Source organism: Hippopotamus amphibius, chromosome 10, assembly GCF_030028045.1.
Source record: "Hippopotamus amphibius kiboko isolate mHipAmp2 chromosome 10, mHipAmp2.hap2, whole genome shotgun sequence".
In the NCBI taxonomy this organism is placed as follows: domain Eukaryota; kingdom Metazoa; phylum Chordata; class Mammalia; order Artiodactyla; family Hippopotamidae; genus Hippopotamus; species Hippopotamus amphibius.
Window position 1 is genome coordinate 109,128,083 of NC_080195.1, and position 17,895 is coordinate 109,145,977.

General features: G+C 49.3%; 1 protein-coding gene across 1 annotated transcript in view; it reads left to right on the plus strand.

Moving 5' to 3' along the window:
* The window catches only part of SIM2 (SIM bHLH transcription factor 2), a 48,881-nt gene that overhangs the window by 1,969 nt on the left and 29,017 nt on the right, over nt 1-17,895 (plus strand). The window contains exons 2-4 of the mRNA XM_057697518.1: nt 6,450-6,532; nt 9,599-9,688; nt 17,037-17,145. Of these exons, the coding sequence (XP_057553501.1) occupies nt 6,450-6,532; nt 9,599-9,688; nt 17,037-17,145 (282 nt within the window). The remainder of the gene's footprint in view (nt 1-6,449; nt 6,533-9,598; nt 9,689-17,036; nt 17,146-17,895) is intronic.

The window sequence follows — 17,895 nt, forward strand, 5'->3', positions numbered from 1 at the left end:
AAAATGAGGTCTGGAGAAAGGGTCTAATTGCAAGCCACTTGTTGTTTGGGGATTTCCAGGAAAGCGGCTGAAAATTGGGAAGTGGTGGGTGTACCCCTCCTGCAAATAGTTAAACTGGGTCTGTCGGTTCCAGCTCTGGGAAGCGAGTCTCCAGGCCTTGGGGCCCAGAATTGCTTGACCCCGAGCTAGTTGCAGTGACGGGCTGGCGGTGGTCTGGCCCCTGAGTACCAGGCCCCTGTGCTTTGTTCCTGGTGGTCTAGTTGAGGGGCAGCCTGTGCGTCTCCGGGGGGTGACTCACGATCAACGTTGAAATTCCGAGAGGGGTCGGGGACAGGTGTTTGGCCCTAGAGTTTTGGAAACGGCCCTGGACCTATGGGGTCCCTATTCATACAAAATGGGGAGCAGGCGGTGACCTTGCCCCCAGCGCTCCTGCGGCACGGAAGCAGGGAGCAGGGGCGCTGACCCGCACGGTGGGCTGCAGCCTCTGGACTCCTCCCTGCGCTCAGAGGCCTGGGGCCTGCAGCTCTGGGCGGCGATACCTTCCCCCTCAAGTCAGCCTGGGACTGGAGAGTAGAGAAGGCGGGGGCCTGGGGCAGAGAAAGAGGAGTTTAGAAAGACCTCAATTATGCAAACTAACTCGTTCGCCCCTCCGGGGGCTCCGAAGGACGAAGGGCGAGAGCGCGGAAGTAGCACCTGAAATTGATTTAACCTGATCTCAGGAGACTGTGCCGGGGAGGTGGTGCCGACTTGGGATGGGGCCTGGCGGAGCCGCCGGGGTTGGGACGCGGGCGTCAGGGAGGTTTTAGGGCCAACCCGGTCCTGCGCCGCGGCGGGAGCTTCCGAATCTGCTCTGGCTCTCGGCGGCGAAAGGAAAGATGTGCCCAGCGCGGCCTCGTTGTTTGATAACCCGGGAGCGAGCGGGATCCCTGGGTGGAGAAAAATCTAGAAGCCAAGTTAGGGCTTTGGAAGTTAGAAAACGAATAACAGTCCGAAGGAACCACAGGAATCGCTAGACTAACTCTTTGTATTTGAGGAAATTGAGGCCCGAGAGGGGCGGGCCTTTCCCAAGATCCCCCCGCGAGGGCAGGGCAGGCGGGGAGGGCGATGTGCCGCCCGTGCTTCTGTGCGTAGGAGAGGCCGCTGGCCTCGGCTCCTTTCATGCCGAGACCCCCCCGGGCGGGAGGAGAGAAAGAGGAGCTTGGAGAAGCCCCAGCTCAGGGACAGAGAGAGGCGACTGGAGCCCGGTGGACACTCCGCGGGGAGGCCAGTCCGCAAGCTTGGGGGTGCTGGCCAGCCAGACAGCAGGTTTCAGTGCTCGGCTCTGTCAAGCTGCCCCGCTGGGCCTCGGTCTCCTTGTCCGTAAAATGGGCCCATTAGCAACTCCATCGCTGCGCAGGGTTCCCGGGATCGGGTGTGAGGAAGCAGGCGGGAGCAGGTGGAAATGTACCGTGTTCTTATTTCAGTCGGCCCTTCCTGGGAGCTCACTGCCTTCCCTGGGCCAGATGCCACCTGAACGGTGGCGCGCCCCCCACACGGTGGGCCTGCGGGACTCACCGCCTGCAGTTGGCAGACGAGCTGTTTTCTGGGTCCCCACCGTTTCTCCTCTTTAACTGCGAACTGGGAAGTGGGAGGTAGATGGGCAGAAAAGAGGGCAGGAGAGCAAAGCCGGCTCTGGCAGCGGACTCGGAATTGAAAGCTTAGTGAGTTAACGTGGTTGGGAAGGCCTGGTACTCGCGGAGCTCAGGGAAGCGCTGGAGCCCAGGGTCTCCCCGCCCTCTTTGCAGCGCGGCCTTCCCTTCAGGAGAGGGGGTGCTTTGGAAACACAGAAGCGTCCGGGGTGGGAGAAGTCTGCCGCTCTCCCCGTAGCTGCATGGTGAGCTCCCCGGGCAGGATGCAGGGCAAGTTCCGCCTTATGGTGACCCGGGCTGGGCCTCAGGAGGCGGGGAGTCAGAGCTGCGGGAGCTCCCGGGCCAATTACCAGGGTTAGGTCCCTTCCCAGGAGCTGGGGTTCCTGTGCACAGCTGTGGGACAGAGGGTGGCCTCCCCTCCCCGCACTTGTACAGAAAGGTCTTGAGGAGGGACTGGCTGCAGGTCCCAGTTCAGGAGTGGAGCTGGAAACTGAGGCTGATTATGGCAGGAGAAGAGAGCCCCTCCTCCCTCTCCTCCCCCCGCCCCCAAGAGCCCAGACAAGTGTGGGTGAGAGAGAAGCAGGGACTGCAACCCTCATCACCTTTTACTCCGAAGAAGTGAACATGCCACACACACAGTAAATGGGGTTGGAGGCCTGAATTATTCCAGTGGCCCGATTTGTCTGGCTTTAGAGCCCATCTTACTCAGTGCGCGCGCATGCGCGCGCGTGTACACACACACACCCACACCCACACACACCCCTCTGAGTGCCAAGCGGAGCTGCGGGGGGCGGAGGTGGAGGCTGTCCTAGAAATTGTTGCTGGGAATGGAAACGCTTTGATTTACAGGGTTTGGTGAGGAGAAGCTCGCCCTAAGCTGACAAGAAGGTCACAGTCCGAGGCCTTTCTCCACCGCAGCCCGAAATACTGTAGTTTTTTTTTTAAGTAGACTTATTTTTTTAGAATGAAGTGGGTTTTTACAACCCTCTCCCCGTCTCTACTTGGAAGCCTGCCAGGCTGTGCGCTGGGTCCGGGAGGGAAAGCTCACAGAGAAGCCCCGGCAATGGTGATGGAAACTCCAGAGATGCTGGGCCCTGGCGGTGCTGGGCGAGGATGAGGGGCGCGGGCGCCGCAGATTCAGCCCCCCGGGGATCAGCGCCCATGGCCCGCTCAGGGCGCTCCGGGCGCGGACTGGAAGGCTGGCCGGCGCGGCGCTGGCCGTGCGCGCTCCTGAGTGCGGGCTCGGCCTAGGCCCCATTCCATCCTTCAGTGTCTAAGCCTTGGGGGACCGGGTCTCTGGACGCTTCCGTTGTCTGTGGTCTGGGCATGTACAACACTGACCCATGGCCAGGCAGGCCCGGCGGGAATCCCCTCCCTTCCCCCACCCCCTGTTGGAGCCAGACCCCTGTTGGGGCGACCCTATCTACAACCCACTTCACACCCCCCTTCTTGGCTACGGTGCAGCTGTTGGTTTGGAAAAGGGTGCAAGGGCTGGGCTTTTCAGGGACCCCAGTGACCAAGAACCATTCCAAGGCCAGAAATGGACTGAATTGCCACCCTTTTAGATGCCCAAGGTTGCCCTCGGGGAAGTGTGAGAACCAACGTTGTCCAACCTGGATGTTCTTATCCAAGTCTAGACCTTTCTCCAGGGCAGGACCCATTGGTCACTGGCGACCGTGAATCCTGCACCCGGGTCCAGAGGAAGGAGAAAACCCAACTGCCTCCTCCAGGTCTCAACTTGTGTGTCCCCCTCATCTGAGAAGGGTGACCCTATCTCACAGGGAGGGAACCCCTCCACAATCTCCCCTTCACTGGCAACTGGGCTTGTTTGTGTGATTCGATGTTTATAGTCTTGACCCTGCCTGGCTAAGGCCCTGGCGCAGCACGTGCTTAAGAACTGTTTGTTGACTGACTGAGCACCCAGAGAGGAGGGACCATGATTAGATAACTCCTGTGGTGGGCAGAGCCTGGCAGGATTTAAACCAAACAGCCCGCGGAGTATGGGTATAAGTGCAGGTTCTCACAAACCCTTGCAGACAGAGGGGTAGAGGGGATACGTGGCTCCCCTTCCGGATTCCCAGTAGCAGGGGGACGCCCATCTGATTCCCCTGCTGACACGTATAGGGCAAGCAAGACCCCAAACCCTGGCCGGAAACCACAACCCAGATTTGGAACTTCCAGTTGCTCCCCTGCAGTCATTGGGGTGGAGTGAGGGTCTCCCAGAAACAGGCAAGACAGACCACCAATGGCTGATAACCTTGGAGGAGCTTAGCCCAGTCTTTTCTTACACTCCTTCCTTCATTTCTATAACCAATAAAGCCCTTTGTTAGGTCCAGATAGGGGCCACATGCCCAGTGCCTCACTTTTTCAAGAGTATATCTGGCTTTACACTAACATGATTTTGTTGTTGTTGTTACAAACCTTACCTTATTCAGTCTCTGCATTCAGCCCAGAGTAGATTTTTATGGGCTCAGTGAAAAAGTCTCGCCCATAGCAGTTGCTAATGGAAGAGCTGGCAGCACCAGCACCCTGTGAGGTGGCATGGGGGCAGGGAGGCTTGAGGGGAACCTCCCACCCCCCAGCCCCCTCATGCCAGGTCCAAATCTCCACTGGCAAAGAGGAGGCATCAAGAAATAATAGGAAAAATTATAATGATATAAGAGAACTGGCACTCTTGAAGTATCCAGGTATTTGAATTATATGGAAAATTGTCCCGTGTAACCAGTGCACTTTTGCATGTGAGGCCAGCGCTCTCGACAAGGCTTTTGGAACACCCAGGCAGGGGAGTCTGTTTGGGGGTCATTCCCAAAGGTGCAGAGTTCCCCAGGTCACTCAGCCAAGGCTGGAGGCCGTGCTCACCGTCCGAAGGCAAAGGTAGCTTGGCCCAAACCAGGGGACGGGCCCAGGAGTAGGGCAAAGGAGAGTTACTGGGGTGCGTTTGTTCCTTTTTAGACATTAGAATTCCTGGGCCCTTGTTAAATTCTGTCTTCATTCAAGCCCCAGCGGCTCTTAAATTTTGGTTCTTTCCATTTCTGGTGAAATGGAGTAAAGGCCACCACCAGCAGGCCAGCCTCCTGCGTGCTGGGGAGGAAGGACCTGCTGTGATAGGCAATGGCCCTGCACTGTGGTCACTGTGGAGTGGGAGTGGGGTGGGCAGTGATTCGCTGGGGTTCAAGGGACACCTCTGCTCACTGTGGTGAGTCTGTGGGGCGGGGCTGGGGGACTGCCATCATACCGATATTTGGGAGATGGGGGGTGTGGAAATTAACCACTTCCTTATGGGGAGGCTAGGATAAACCCCTAATTCTAGAGCCCAGGAGGAGAATTAAAGGCCATTCCTTTCTTAGTTGTGTAATAGAATTTGCCAAAAGAAGGGTCTCCAAAGTCTCTGCAGGGCCGTGGGCCTGGAGGTGCTCTGGGCCGGGTGGCACCCTGGCACTGGAGGTGCTTTTTCCGCCTGCCAGGATCGAGGGTTCCAGAAGCCGCGATGCTCCGGGCGCCCGCAGGCACCCTGGGAAGACCCAGGGTGCCTGCGCGGCACTCTCCGGAAACCCACTCGCCGGCGCCTGCTTGGAAGGCTTTTCGGTCCTCGGAATGGTCCTCGGATTCGCTCTGGACCCTGGTCCTGCACTCCCGGGAGCAGCGGTCTGACCTGCAGTTCTGGCGGCAGGGGAGGCGGACGCGCCCGCGGGACCCACAGCTCACCCCGCAGGGTGGCAGCCCGGGGGGAAGGCGCGCGAAGGGCCTAGAGCCTGGGGGGGCGTTCTTCGCGAGGGGTGGGGGGCGGTGGAGGATGCTAAGACAGTGGTGCCCTACGGTTGCCACCTCGCGAGCCGGCCGCGGCGCTCACTGGAGGGTTTCGGGCCAGGCCACCAGCGGAAGGACTCCAGGGAGCGGCTTGGGGGTTCTCCCAGCTGGCGCTTAGCGCCGCAATCTCACCCGACTTTCGTGCTTCCTCCCGAGTGTGCAGGGAAAGCCGGGAATCTCCGGGATCACTGCAGCTGAGCCGAGGGCGCAGGAGAGGGCTGTTCTGCAAAGCAGGGCTGCCTTTCCCCGGTGCGCTTCCTGCAATACTGGTGGCCTTCGGGGAGGTGGTGGGGAGCAACACGGGGCCTTGGGGGGGGGGATCAGTTAAGGAGCGGAGGGTCCTCGAGACCCCAATTATGTGACAACAAACACCTCCCAGGTACCGTCTAGTACATACGCGGCTCTCCCCGCCTTCAGCCCATCCCCCAGCCCGCCGCTGATGCGTTAGGAGTTCGCCTTTGGGAGCCACCAGGTAACCCTTTCCCAGGCTGTAGCTCTTGAATTGGAAGAGGGTCGGCGCTCCTGGGACGCCTGTGAGGGCTGGAGAGTCCGGCGCGGGGAGGCGGAGATTACTGGAGGTTGAAAAATTTTGTTGTTGTTGCTTTGTTTGTTTTTAATGCCGGAAAAGCTGCGTCCAGGACGGCGAGGGCTTTAAGTTCGGGCCTCTCTTTGAGAAAATGCGCAGTTGCCGAAGGCGCAGGGAAGGGAGAGAGGAAGGACCCTTAGGGAAATATTTACGGGTCAAATCGATATCCCCGTTTGGCTACGAGCATGGCCGATTTCAAAGCAGATTAGATTACTTTGTGGCATTTCAAATACAAGGGCAATTTCAGAGCCATGAGCACGCGGTCGACCCACGGGAGCTGTGGGCCCAAGGCCTCGGCGGGAATTTCTCCTCTGGCCTTTTTCTTTTCAATCGAAGGCAAAGGGGCGACGGCGGGCGGGCGGGGCGCTGGGTGCCGGGGCCTCTGGCTGGGCGCTGCTGTTTACCGGTTTGCTTTATTCTTCGTCCAGGTTTAGGAGACGCGTGGGGACAGCCGAGCCGCGCCGGGCCCCTCGACAGCGTCGCCAAGGAGCTGGGATCGCACTTGCTGCAGGTAGTAGGGCCGCCGCGCGGGGGGAGAAGCGCCGCTCCTGCCTACTGCCCTGGCCCGCACCGGGGTAGGGGACTCCCTTCCGACCCCACCACCCGGGTCTCCAGAGGTCCCTCCTCAAGGAGCCCCCGGGATCCATAGGCCGCCCCCAGGCTGCGGAGGTCTCGCAGGCGAGAGGCAGCGATCCGACTTCGGGCCACCGCCCCCCAGCTCCCCTGGGGGGCTGGGACCGCGTGTGGATTGCGCTCAACCAGGGCAACCTCGGGCCAGCCCCCCACCAACCCCACAGCTAGCACCCCCCCCCCCCCCCCCCCCCCCCCGCTCCAGGACTCTCAAGCCCAGGAGACCTAGGCCAGAGGGCGCCCCTGGGTGTGGTTAAGACCTTTCCAACCTTACTTCCCTCAGCAAAGTTTTATGGAGCTCTTGCTCTGTGCCAGAGGCTGTGCCGGGCTCCGGAGCCAGAGAAGGAGTGATCAGGGCGCTCGGAGCCAGAGTGAGGCAGCTCTAAAGCGTTTGACAATTGTGTGTGTCTGGGGAGGTTGCAATAGAGGGGAGACAGCACCCCATAATTGAACATTAGCAGTTGACATTTATTGAGAGTTTCCTACCGGCCAGAATCTGTTCTAAATCTTACTATATCATCTCTCTTCACCACCCAGAGTGTGTTCTATTTTTAACTGCACTTTTTCGGAGGAAGAAGTTGAGGCACAGAAAGGTTAAGCAACATGCCTGAGGTCACACAGCAAGGGGTGGAACCTTGTTCAGCCCAAGTGGTCCAGGTCTTGAGTGCTCCAGCGCACGGCTTGGAGCGGCCTCGGGCGTCACCTGGCTCACGGAGGAAGCCCTTGCTTGGCTTGTGGTCAGCCGCTTAGCGCCCCCAGCCCGGAGCCATTCAGTCCGCGGTTGTTAAACCGCCCCTGACCTCGGATTTCCTTCGCGGTGTCTGAGGCTCGGGTGGGGTAACCGTGCGCACGACCGGCCACTTCCAAGTCCGCGGCTGGCTCTAGGTGGGGACACCAACGCCTGGTGTCTTGGAATCTTTCAAATACCCTTTACAGAGCCTCATCAACGACCCGATTCATTCCACTCGCGTCATTTGTCTCTGCCACCGAAAAATGCCTACCCAGAGCTATTTTGCATTTCCTCCTTCTATTTTGTGTTTTCTTTAAAAGAAAAAAAAAAAAAAAGTTGGCTATGGAACGCTGTGTCTTGGGTCAGCGAGTCGGCTCCGCGCTTCGAAAAAGCAGATCTTTTCAAAACTCTTTTGCCCCAAACGCCCTGGTGTGATTTATTTTTTTAAATGCATGCGCTGGGGAAGAGAAGATCCCGGGATATATTTGAAACCCGAGGCTTTTACAACAGAAAGCGAGCGGTGTGGGAAGCCGGCCGGGTAATGGCGCTCTTGGAGTCCTTCCCGCGCGCCCTGCGCTCTGCGCCCCAGCTCACGTCCAGCTCCGTGCGCGGTATTTTGCGTGTTTGATGCGCCTACATATTATAAGTGACACTAAATCAGGGACAACTAAGTGCCAGAGAGCTCCAGTGAAAACCTGGCGACAAAGTCAACGCCCCCAAGTTTCTCCACTGTGCATTTATTTAATTCCGGAGTGTGTCTGTGGATGGGCGGCTTTGCAGTTAATATACATGCAAACGTATTAGGTCATTTGCAGCTATGCAGGCATAACCAACATTTTCCACTAAGAGTATTATTTTTTAAGCTACCGCTGGCAACTTGCAGAGTTTAATTTTGATAACTTTTCCTTTTTTACTCTGGCTGCCCGATACTATTTCATTAAATGTATCTCTTTAATGATTTTGGAGTTAAACAAGAATGCAAAATGTGCCAAAAGGTGCGTAATTTTAGAAATTGCTGAATAGTTTATATCTTTGAAAAGGAGTTTATTTTAGTTGGTAAAATATTTTGTAGCTGAGTTAGAAACGTGAAAAGTCGGGCTTATAATCAAGATGTTGATTTCAACCTCAGCACAGGGGAAGCTAATGATAACTTAGCTGGCAAAGAAGTTTCTGCAGCAAAACTGTATTTGAGACAGCAGAATGTAAGGATATCTTTCAGGTTGCACTTCTACATTCTTTTTAGGCACCCCCCCCAAAGCGGAGGCGAATTTAGCAAAACCAAAGGTAATCTGGTTTCAATTACATGCTGTAAAAATAGAATTTGTAGCCAGAAATTAATTTGGAATATTTTTTATGGGGGCAACGTTGTGAGTTGTGTGGGTCTTTCACCAACTTTATTGCTTTTCTTTGGTTCTGGGTCTAAAATATGAATGGGTAAATAAAATGCAGTTTCTGGTTTCAAAAATAATTTTTAGCCTTTTTATCCTTGCCACACATAAATATAATCATTACCTTTTATTTGACTTAATTACCTCTTGTAATTTTACTTTATATTTTTGAGGGCTAGCCCACTTAAGCAAAATCAGAATATCATTTAGGTAGCTTTAACTTTTCAGAAATTGATACTTTTTCTCCTTGAATTTTGCAAAGGTTGTTTGATCTCTTTCAGGTTCTAAATAATTAATTCTGTAGACAAAGTCTGCTAAAAATAACCAGGTATTTTCTTTTATTTTCTGGGGAATGGTAGTGTTTGGAATTTATTATTCAAATGGTACTTAGGGATAACTAGAAAATTGTGGCAAATAAAACATGTGTTCTAGTGGTATAAACGGCTGCCAGTTATGACATAAAATGGTCTATACAGTGGTAGATTTTCTCTTAAGTACCATGGAACTCCAGATTTGTGCTAAGTGCTAAAATAACCCCAACAATAAAGCTACTACTTTTAAACTGAGCATGATAGGAATTCTCAAATGTTTTGCATGATTTTTGTGATGTAGATGTAAGACTATTTTTAAAGTCCTTTAAAAGCGTTTGAGAGCCTGGCTGGGGAACTAAGCCTATGGTCCTTCTCATGGCCCCGGGGCTCTGGTTTTGCATTTAACGGTATATGTTGATTATAATATTTTCTACATTTCTCCATCCCAGTGACAGTACAATGATCAGATTTAACTCTAATGTCTATCATCTCTTACCCTGATGCTTTCTCTTTTACAGACTTTGGATGGATTTGTTTTTGTGGTAGCATCTGATGGCAAAATCATGTATATTTCGGAAACAGCGTCTGTACATTTAGGCTTGTCTCAGGTGGGTATTGTCTAATTTTATGTACAACCAAAATAATAAATTAAGCGTTGGCGGATCTTGACAGTCTTACCCAACTTGAAAATGCGTCTGTCCGAGTGTTTAGTTTCGTATGTGAACATAATCCAAAATTGCAAAATCGTCTTCCTCGGCCAGCCCGCGGGGCTTTTCTTCTCCGCATTACATTTCGCTTTTCTACTTTCTTTTTCCTTTGGGGCTAATGCCTAGTAATGTCTTTGCAACAGTCAGCCTTGTCTGGTAGCCTGGGCTCTGCTTATACGGTAAAGCGCTCTGCCGCTAACAAGAGCTTCACAAAGGGAGATTTTTCAGTCCACGCTTGATGGTCTGCACGTGGTATTGTGAGTTGCTATGAAAGAGAGAGGCAAGCTGATGTAGAACGTGGATTTTATGCAGAATGTGCTTTGGGGAGAGAGAAAAGGGGGGTAGATTTATGAGTGTTCACATGGAATTCAGGGTAATTTTTCCTGAGTTTTTCCAGTTCAGTGGTCGTTTCAGTAAAGCATTTTATATGCTTGTGATAGAAACTCATAAAACTCAGTTTACTACTGTTTTGCACAGCAAGGTCCTGGTTTCTTTAGAACATTTAAATATTACCGATTTTTCTGGAACCATCTTCTAAAAAGGGGTTCATTCCTTGGAGGAGAGAGGTGCACTCGGTTTTATCTATCCTCTCAAGCCAAGGGCTTGGTAGAGAATTTGGCTGTCTGGGCTGTGGCCAGTCTGGACGGTGGGGGAGTCTACTGAGTGTTGCCCCTCAGATTTCTGATTTAACAAGCGTGGATCATGGTTCTAAGAGTCACATTGTTTTATACATATAGGGGCTGTTTCTTTACATTGTGAATTATCAGAGTGCTTTTTTTTTCATTACAACTGAAGACACACTAGAATTAATTAGATACAGGAAATGGGCTCCCAGGAGGCACATGAATAATCTGTATTGCACCAGCCTCCTCCTGTAGTTAAGCCAAAATAAAACATGCCAATTAAAGTGGCTTGGGTTTTCTCATTGAAAAACAAAATTACCAATTCGGAAACCTGCATCTGGTGTATTCCTTTTCTTTTTCTGCCAAGATGTTTTTTAAACTTTCCATTTGTTTACAACCTTCTTTTCCAATGGAGGTATATCCTTATCCATGGCCAAGTGGGTTTCTGTGCCTGTGTGATTTTCTTCTGCAAAGTCTTCTAAAGTAAATCACGTATAAAAATTGTTTGGGGTTTTCTGTTCTCTTCCTCTTCTGATACTAGGTCTCCCAGATAAGGTTTACTAAGGCTTGTCTCTTTCACCTGTGTGATTCATGGGATTAGTGTACTTGTAGAATGGGAAATACTATTGGAAATGTGAAAATTTCTCTTTTTATATTTTCTAAGGTTATTATTCTCTGAATTTCCACCTTATTATTCTCTGAATAGTTAGAATTATTTAACGCCCTTTGGTTAGACCCAGCCTGGTTTCTACTCCTGATTTGATCTGTGGCCGAGCACCCTTGATAAGATTCCTTAACTTTTTAAAAAAATTTTTCTTTTTATTATTTTTTCTTTTTTTTAATTTTATTTATTTATGGCTGCATTGGGTCTTCATTGCTGCGCGAGGGCTTTCTCTAGTTGCGGAGAGCAGGGGCTACTCTTCGTTGGGGTGCTCTGGCTTCTCATTGCGGTGGCTTCCCTTGTTGCGGAGCACGGGCTCTAGGTGTGCCAGGCTTCAGTAGTTGTGGCTCACAGGCTCAGTAGTTGTGACTTGCGGCCTCTAGAGTGCAGGCTCTGTAGTTGTGTCGCATCAGCTTAGTTGCTTGAGGCATGTGGGATCCTCCCAGACCAGGGATCCAACCTGTGTCCCCTGCATTGGCAGGCGGATTCTTAACCAGTGTGCCACCAAGAGTCCTTAACTTTTTAAATCATAACTTATAAAAGCTTTGATGAGTCATAATAATTCACAAACAAGACAAAACATTTCACGTGCTTTCAAAATGACTGGTCAAACATACTTTAAAATCAATAGAATCACTTTTACTGAATATTAAATTTAGATCTGAGCTCCCTAGCAGTCAAAGCAAAAAGGGAAATGCATTTAGCTGTATGGTTTTCATTGTCTGATAAGGGCAGGCAGTTGACCCTCTCTGAACCATAACTTAAGAAAATAATGCCCTCTCTACCCCTCTTTCAGGATCGTGGTGAGAAACATACCAAAGGCCCATTTTATGTGATTTATAAACTATAGGGAGCTACACAAAAGCCAAGCATGATCAGTTTCCTTAGAACTGTACTTCAAATAGCACAAAAGTTGCTTCAGATAGCATCCTTTGGTGGGCACATATTAGGGATACTTAGTCATGGGGAACGTTCTGGCACATCATAAGGCACTGTGCACATGCCAGGACACTCCAGTTCTTTCTGTCAGGCTGCTCAGTCTGGCATTCTGCATCTCTCTCTCTCTCTCATTTTTCTCTTTTCATGTGGGAAATAAAAATGATTGTTTTGGAACACAATAATTAACAATGACCAAAACATTGGATAGGTAACAAATATACCTCTTGTTCATGATAAACACCGAAAAGGAAATCTAAGCAAAGTCACAATTTAAATTATATTTCCTTTTGATCCTAATGCAGGCATAAAACTTTGTATATCATAATTTGGAAAGGGAGAGAGTTATACACTACTGTTTTCCAAGAAAGTTGTAGAGATGCCTTTTGTCTTTATGTTGCCAGAAGTGTCAATTTAAAATAAATCAAACTGACTGTCTGTAGAGCGAGCGATTTTTTTTTTTTTTTTTTTTGGATCTCCTGGTGGGACTGTCTCAGCATCAGTCTCCAGCTACAAAAACACTTTCACGCTGATGTCTGGGGAGTGTTTCATGGCAAACTGTTTAAATAAGCAACAACAAACATTCCCCTCAAATCTGCTTCCTGTTCCTGATTAACTCTGCAGAAGTAAATCTAGGCAGAATCACAATGTGTATTTTTTTCTGTCTTCTTAAATAGTAAAGTAAGATATTGAAAAGAATGTCAAACACCCAACTTCTCTTTAAAACTTTTTTTGCACCTTTTAGCTTATTTTTATTAGTAGTAAAAAGTCAGACAAATATATCAAACATGAAAACATTAGTTAAAATAGGCTTCCAGATTTTTTTAAATCACCAGAGATAAAAGTGTTAATAAAATTTTAGCCACTATTCAGAATAACCTTTTAAACAGGTTTTCTGATGAATAAGGACAGTCATAACTTATATTTACATAATACCCTTCTGTGTTCCAAGAACTTTCAATTACTCTCTATAACAATATCTCTTTAAGTAAAGACATCTTTCATATTAATTCGGGGTTAAAGTCTGTGTTAGTAGCTCCTAGGGAACACAGACTCCTAGGTTTGCCAAAATTGTGTGATAATTCATAGCAAAGTGGTGTTTTTTAAATCTGCACAGTCTAAATAACTTTCCGAATTATCTATTTGGGAGTATAAAAACGATTCATTGTGAGTTATAAGCCCAGCCAATTCAAAGCCTTATATTGAACTTTTTTAAAAGCATGTATTGGAATAAGAAGTCTACTTCATATGGCAGAGTTAATTAATTTACTTTTGCCTTTTAATTAGTAAATGCAGCAATCCTTGCTGTCAGACTTTGTTACCAAAAAATGACAGAACCGCAAAATGCTAATTGTCTCCTTGGCACGTTCAGCAAGTGTTGGGAAAAGAGTCAGGCTTCTGCTTGAAAATTCTGTTTGCTGTATGGACACACTCATACTACAAAATAATTCATACAGACTAACTTACATTTACTTGGAAGAAGTAGAGTTGGGGAAGCACTCTTTATCCACCAAGTTTATTAAATGATTTAGTTTCACGGTATTTTGGTTAACATAATTAACTTATATTTGAAGAAGGAAAAAAGCCCCGCATACCTGCTGTGTATTTCTTCAAACATTTTAAAGTATCCTCGTGGTTTAAATTTCCTTACCAAAGTTGCATCGGGTATATAACATCTAGGTAACTAACATACATTCTCACATAATATAGATATATATGAAATAGCTGTTCATGAGATACATAAAGGAAAATATAATATTTGAGAGTGTGGCCAGAAGCACGACTGTAAAAATAACCATGGTGTTGTTTGGGGCCATAAGACCTAATCCTTTCACTTTTGAAATAAAGAGAAAGAACAGCGTTTAATGTTTGTTGACATAACTTGAACCCTGAAACCCAAACCATCTTATTTTAAAATGCTTAATTTACCATAGTCAGCAAAACACCCAAAGCAGAGCAATGTGTGTTTCCAGAGTACTGGGTGAGTTTCCCCTTCTGACCCAGAATATATCCATTTAGTGCTATATTTATCATATGTAGTTTTCTTGGCAGGAAGAAAAGCTATTCAGCAAAACATTAAAAAAAGCTCTTAGTAGGAAAGCAATTCATTTTGTAGTTAGCTGGGTTTTACAAATACTAAAATATCACATTGAGGGTCTGTTTTAATAAGGTCGATGTATGAGAGCTGGGGAGTTTTGTAGCAACAACTATAATTTTTTTTTTTTTTTGGTGAGGTAGTCACATTTCTTTCAGCATTCAAAAGCACGAATAGATATGTCAATACAGGAAACAACGTCAACCATAATTTTGAGTCAAGGTCAGCACTGTTTTATCATTCTAAAATTTGTTCTTTAAAAACATTTCCGTTATTTGAAGACTGCTTGACTTCCTAGACAGCCTTAGCGGTTTATCATTGGCCTGAGTATACAAAAAATCAAGCCTTTTAATTCATGGACCTCCACTCTTCTCACAAAGGCATGTGATGAGCGTGGGATTTTTGGAAAGAGATGAAGCTACTTTGGGATTAAAACGCAAGTCAAATTCCTATGAGCCCAGATGCAAATGTATGAAGATGTTTCTCTAAAAAGATGTCAGTTACTTTTTTTCTCAAATAGAACTTGGAACAAACCAGGATTTTCATTTTTCTCTAAAAAACTTAGGTAAGGGAGAAACGATAGGCCAACACACACAAGAATTCTATCTTTTATTTTTTCATTTTGAAGATAAGCTGTTGAAGTCGTGAATCAATTTAAAAACATTCCCTTCTTTATTAGCCTCCATCTCTCTCCACCTGACAGAAGCAGAGGGCTGCCCTCAGGGAGAAGGAGATCGTCCTGTCCCAAATGGCTGACTTGAGTGTTGCTGATTTATTTACACTTTTTAGGGATTAACAGAACTGACTTCAAAGAAGGATATTTTGGTTTTATTCTTTTATTTTTAATGAAATCATGTAGTAACTTTTTACATAGACAGATATCCATTTGGGTTGTTAGGAAAGTGCCAGGTTGGGGAGGTGGAGTGGGAGTGTTTCTGTGAGGGGATTCTCTCCGTTGCTCTGTATGATATTGGGGAAAACATTCCGTGAATGATGCAGAAAACAGAACTGTGAAACCTGTTTTAGGGACAAGATTGCTTAGCAGGCCAGAAACATAATTTGTTCTGAATAATAAAGCAAATCACTGCCCATCTTAACACATTGGCAGTGGCTGGGTGGACCGGGATACAGGACTTCAGCTCTCCACGGTCCGCTGGTCTCCAGTAAAGAGCTGATGGCCTTGATGCTGATTTGGAACAGTGGCTCCCGGGAGAACCTCTCCATGAAACGGCCTGGCTGGGGCTGCCCTGCTGCGTGAGGTGGCACTGGTGGGGCTGCCCCTTTACAGAAGATTGTGTCTCTGCTCTGATTGAGAGCAGCCAAAGAAACAGCTGGCAAGACACACTTAAAAATAATGAGGGGGGACTTCCCAGGTGGCGCACTGGTTAAGGATCCGCCTGCCAATGCAGGGCACATGGGTTCGATCCCTAGTCCAGGAAGATCCCACATGCCGCAGAGCAACGAAGCCCATGCGCCACAACTACTGAGCCTGTGCTCTAGAGCCCGTGAACCACAATTACTGAAGTCCGCGTGCCTAGAGCCCGTGTTTCACAAGAGAAGCCACCGCATTGAGAAGCCTGAGCACCCTAAAGAAGAGTAGATCCCGCTTGCTACAACTAGAGAAAGCCTGCAGCAACGAAGACCCAACACAGCCAAAAAAAAAAAAAAAAAAGAAATGAAGGGGTGGTTGGGACAAGCCTGCCTTAGCTCTCCAGTTGTGCCCTCTCCCCTGGGGGCAGAGCTGAGAAAGTCCTCAGACCCACCCAAGGCACTGTGCCACCCAAGGGCAGTTTCTCACGCTCTCAGCATCTTCCCACACTGGGCGGAGGGGCCCCCACTGGCTGTAGGAAAAGTATCATCACTGCCCCCGCCCCCTGACCAATCCTAGGTGCCCTTGACTCACTGCCCTTATCTGTACTGCTGAGCTCTGAAAGAAGATCCACCCGCCGCTGCTCAGAAGGCTGCCCTGTTGGTGGTAGTTTCTGGAACATTCTATGCCACTGCCCATCTTCTGATGGGAGAGGGGGCCCAGGTCCTGAGAATCTCTGTCGTCCCCTATAATGACAGGTGTTTGGGAGAACAATCAAAAAGTTCTCAAGGTTAGGACCTGAGTCTCCGGGACCCCTGTGGAAAGATGGTAACTGTGGTGCTTTCCTGGACACACCCGTGCCTGCAAAGCAGGGTCCAGTCCAACAGGGGACACGGCCTCTAGGCCTGTGTAGTGTCATGTGTGGGGTGTGTCTGGAAGCAGGTGGTGTCCAGATGTCGGGAGAGAAGCCTCAGGGTCATGTGGCTCTCTGGAGTGGCCCACACCCTCCCAGAGGTCACTCAGCCACCCAGCTGCACCCAAGGGTGACTGCACCCACAGTCACCCTGGACCAGGAAGGCCACAGACAGGTTTCTGCCCACATGAAAGGCCTAACAGGGCCCGAAGGGAAGGACCTTGTTGGGGGCAAGTCCTCCTCGAGCACAGGGAGCCCCCGAGGCTCCCTGGCTCAGCCCCTGAGCACACAAGCTGTCACAGGGACCCTGCTCTGGACGTGGTCACGGGTCTCCCAGCTGCTGGTCTCCTGGCCACCAGTCCCCACAGGCAGCAGGTGAAGGACGGGGCCGGCTCAGGTCTGATTTAAGCTGCCTCCCGTGTGAAGGGTGCTCCCCAGGCCAGGAGGGTCCTCCGCTGCATAGTGCACTTTTTCCATCCTTCACTCTCCTTCCTCCTGCTCAGGACCCTCCTGTCCTTGTTGGTAAACAGTTGAACGCTAAATGAGAAAAGGCAAACGTTTCCATGTGGGGGAAAGTGTGGGTTGTAAGCAGAGATCAAGGTCCTGTCTCTCCCTGGCAGGCGCACACCTGTAATACACCTTACACCTTCACTCCCCCACCCCCCGAAGTCCTAGCGAAGATTCCTGACTCCTCCCTTCCTTTCCGCGGCAGGTGGAGCTGACAGGCAACAGCATTTACGAGTACATCCATCCTTCCGACCACGATGAGATGACAGCTGTCCTGGCCGCCCACCAGCCGCTTCACCATCACCTGCTCCAAGGTATTTCCTCCAGATGAAAAGACACCAGAATGAACGCTGGATGATGCTCTTTGCTGTGACCTGAGGGCTTTGTCTGTCATGCTGTCCAGTCAGGGCTCCTCCAGCAAACACACAGGGTGCACAGAGGCATAAAAGCAAACCCTCTGCATGGTCCTTTAAAGCAACACTACTGATCCCCTGTCATGCACCAGAGACTGTGAGAGGTGCAGGGTAGGAGACAGAAAAGTGGTCCAAGGCTTCCTCCCCCAAGATGCTCTTGGTTTAGATACCAGCGACACAGGTCTAGCTAGACCTGGGCTTCTTAACCACAGTGTCCGAGGATAAAACTCAGGGGGGCCATGAAATTACATGAGGAAAATTACGTCTTTATTCCCTCTAGTTGAAATCTAGCATTTCCTTTGCTTGTAGATTGTAGACAGTAAGTCATCTTACTATCACAAGTACCTGTGGCTTTGCCTACAACAGAAAGCACAGATATTTTCATTTTACATTATAGTTGTTGCAGGTATTTCAACGTATCGGTTATGCTCACCACTACTTTGAAGTTTCAGGAGCTGTGAGTCTGCTATAGGATTGTGTCATTTAATGTGTTAATAAAGGAGCACATTTAAAACCATAGCACCACTTGTTTGAATATTTCAGTAACTGTTTTTCACTACAGTTGATTCCCTTTGTAACCTCCTATAGTTTATGCTCTTAGAAACGTTATTCTGAGTGGGGATCTGCAGGTTTTGTGCCACAGCACACGTC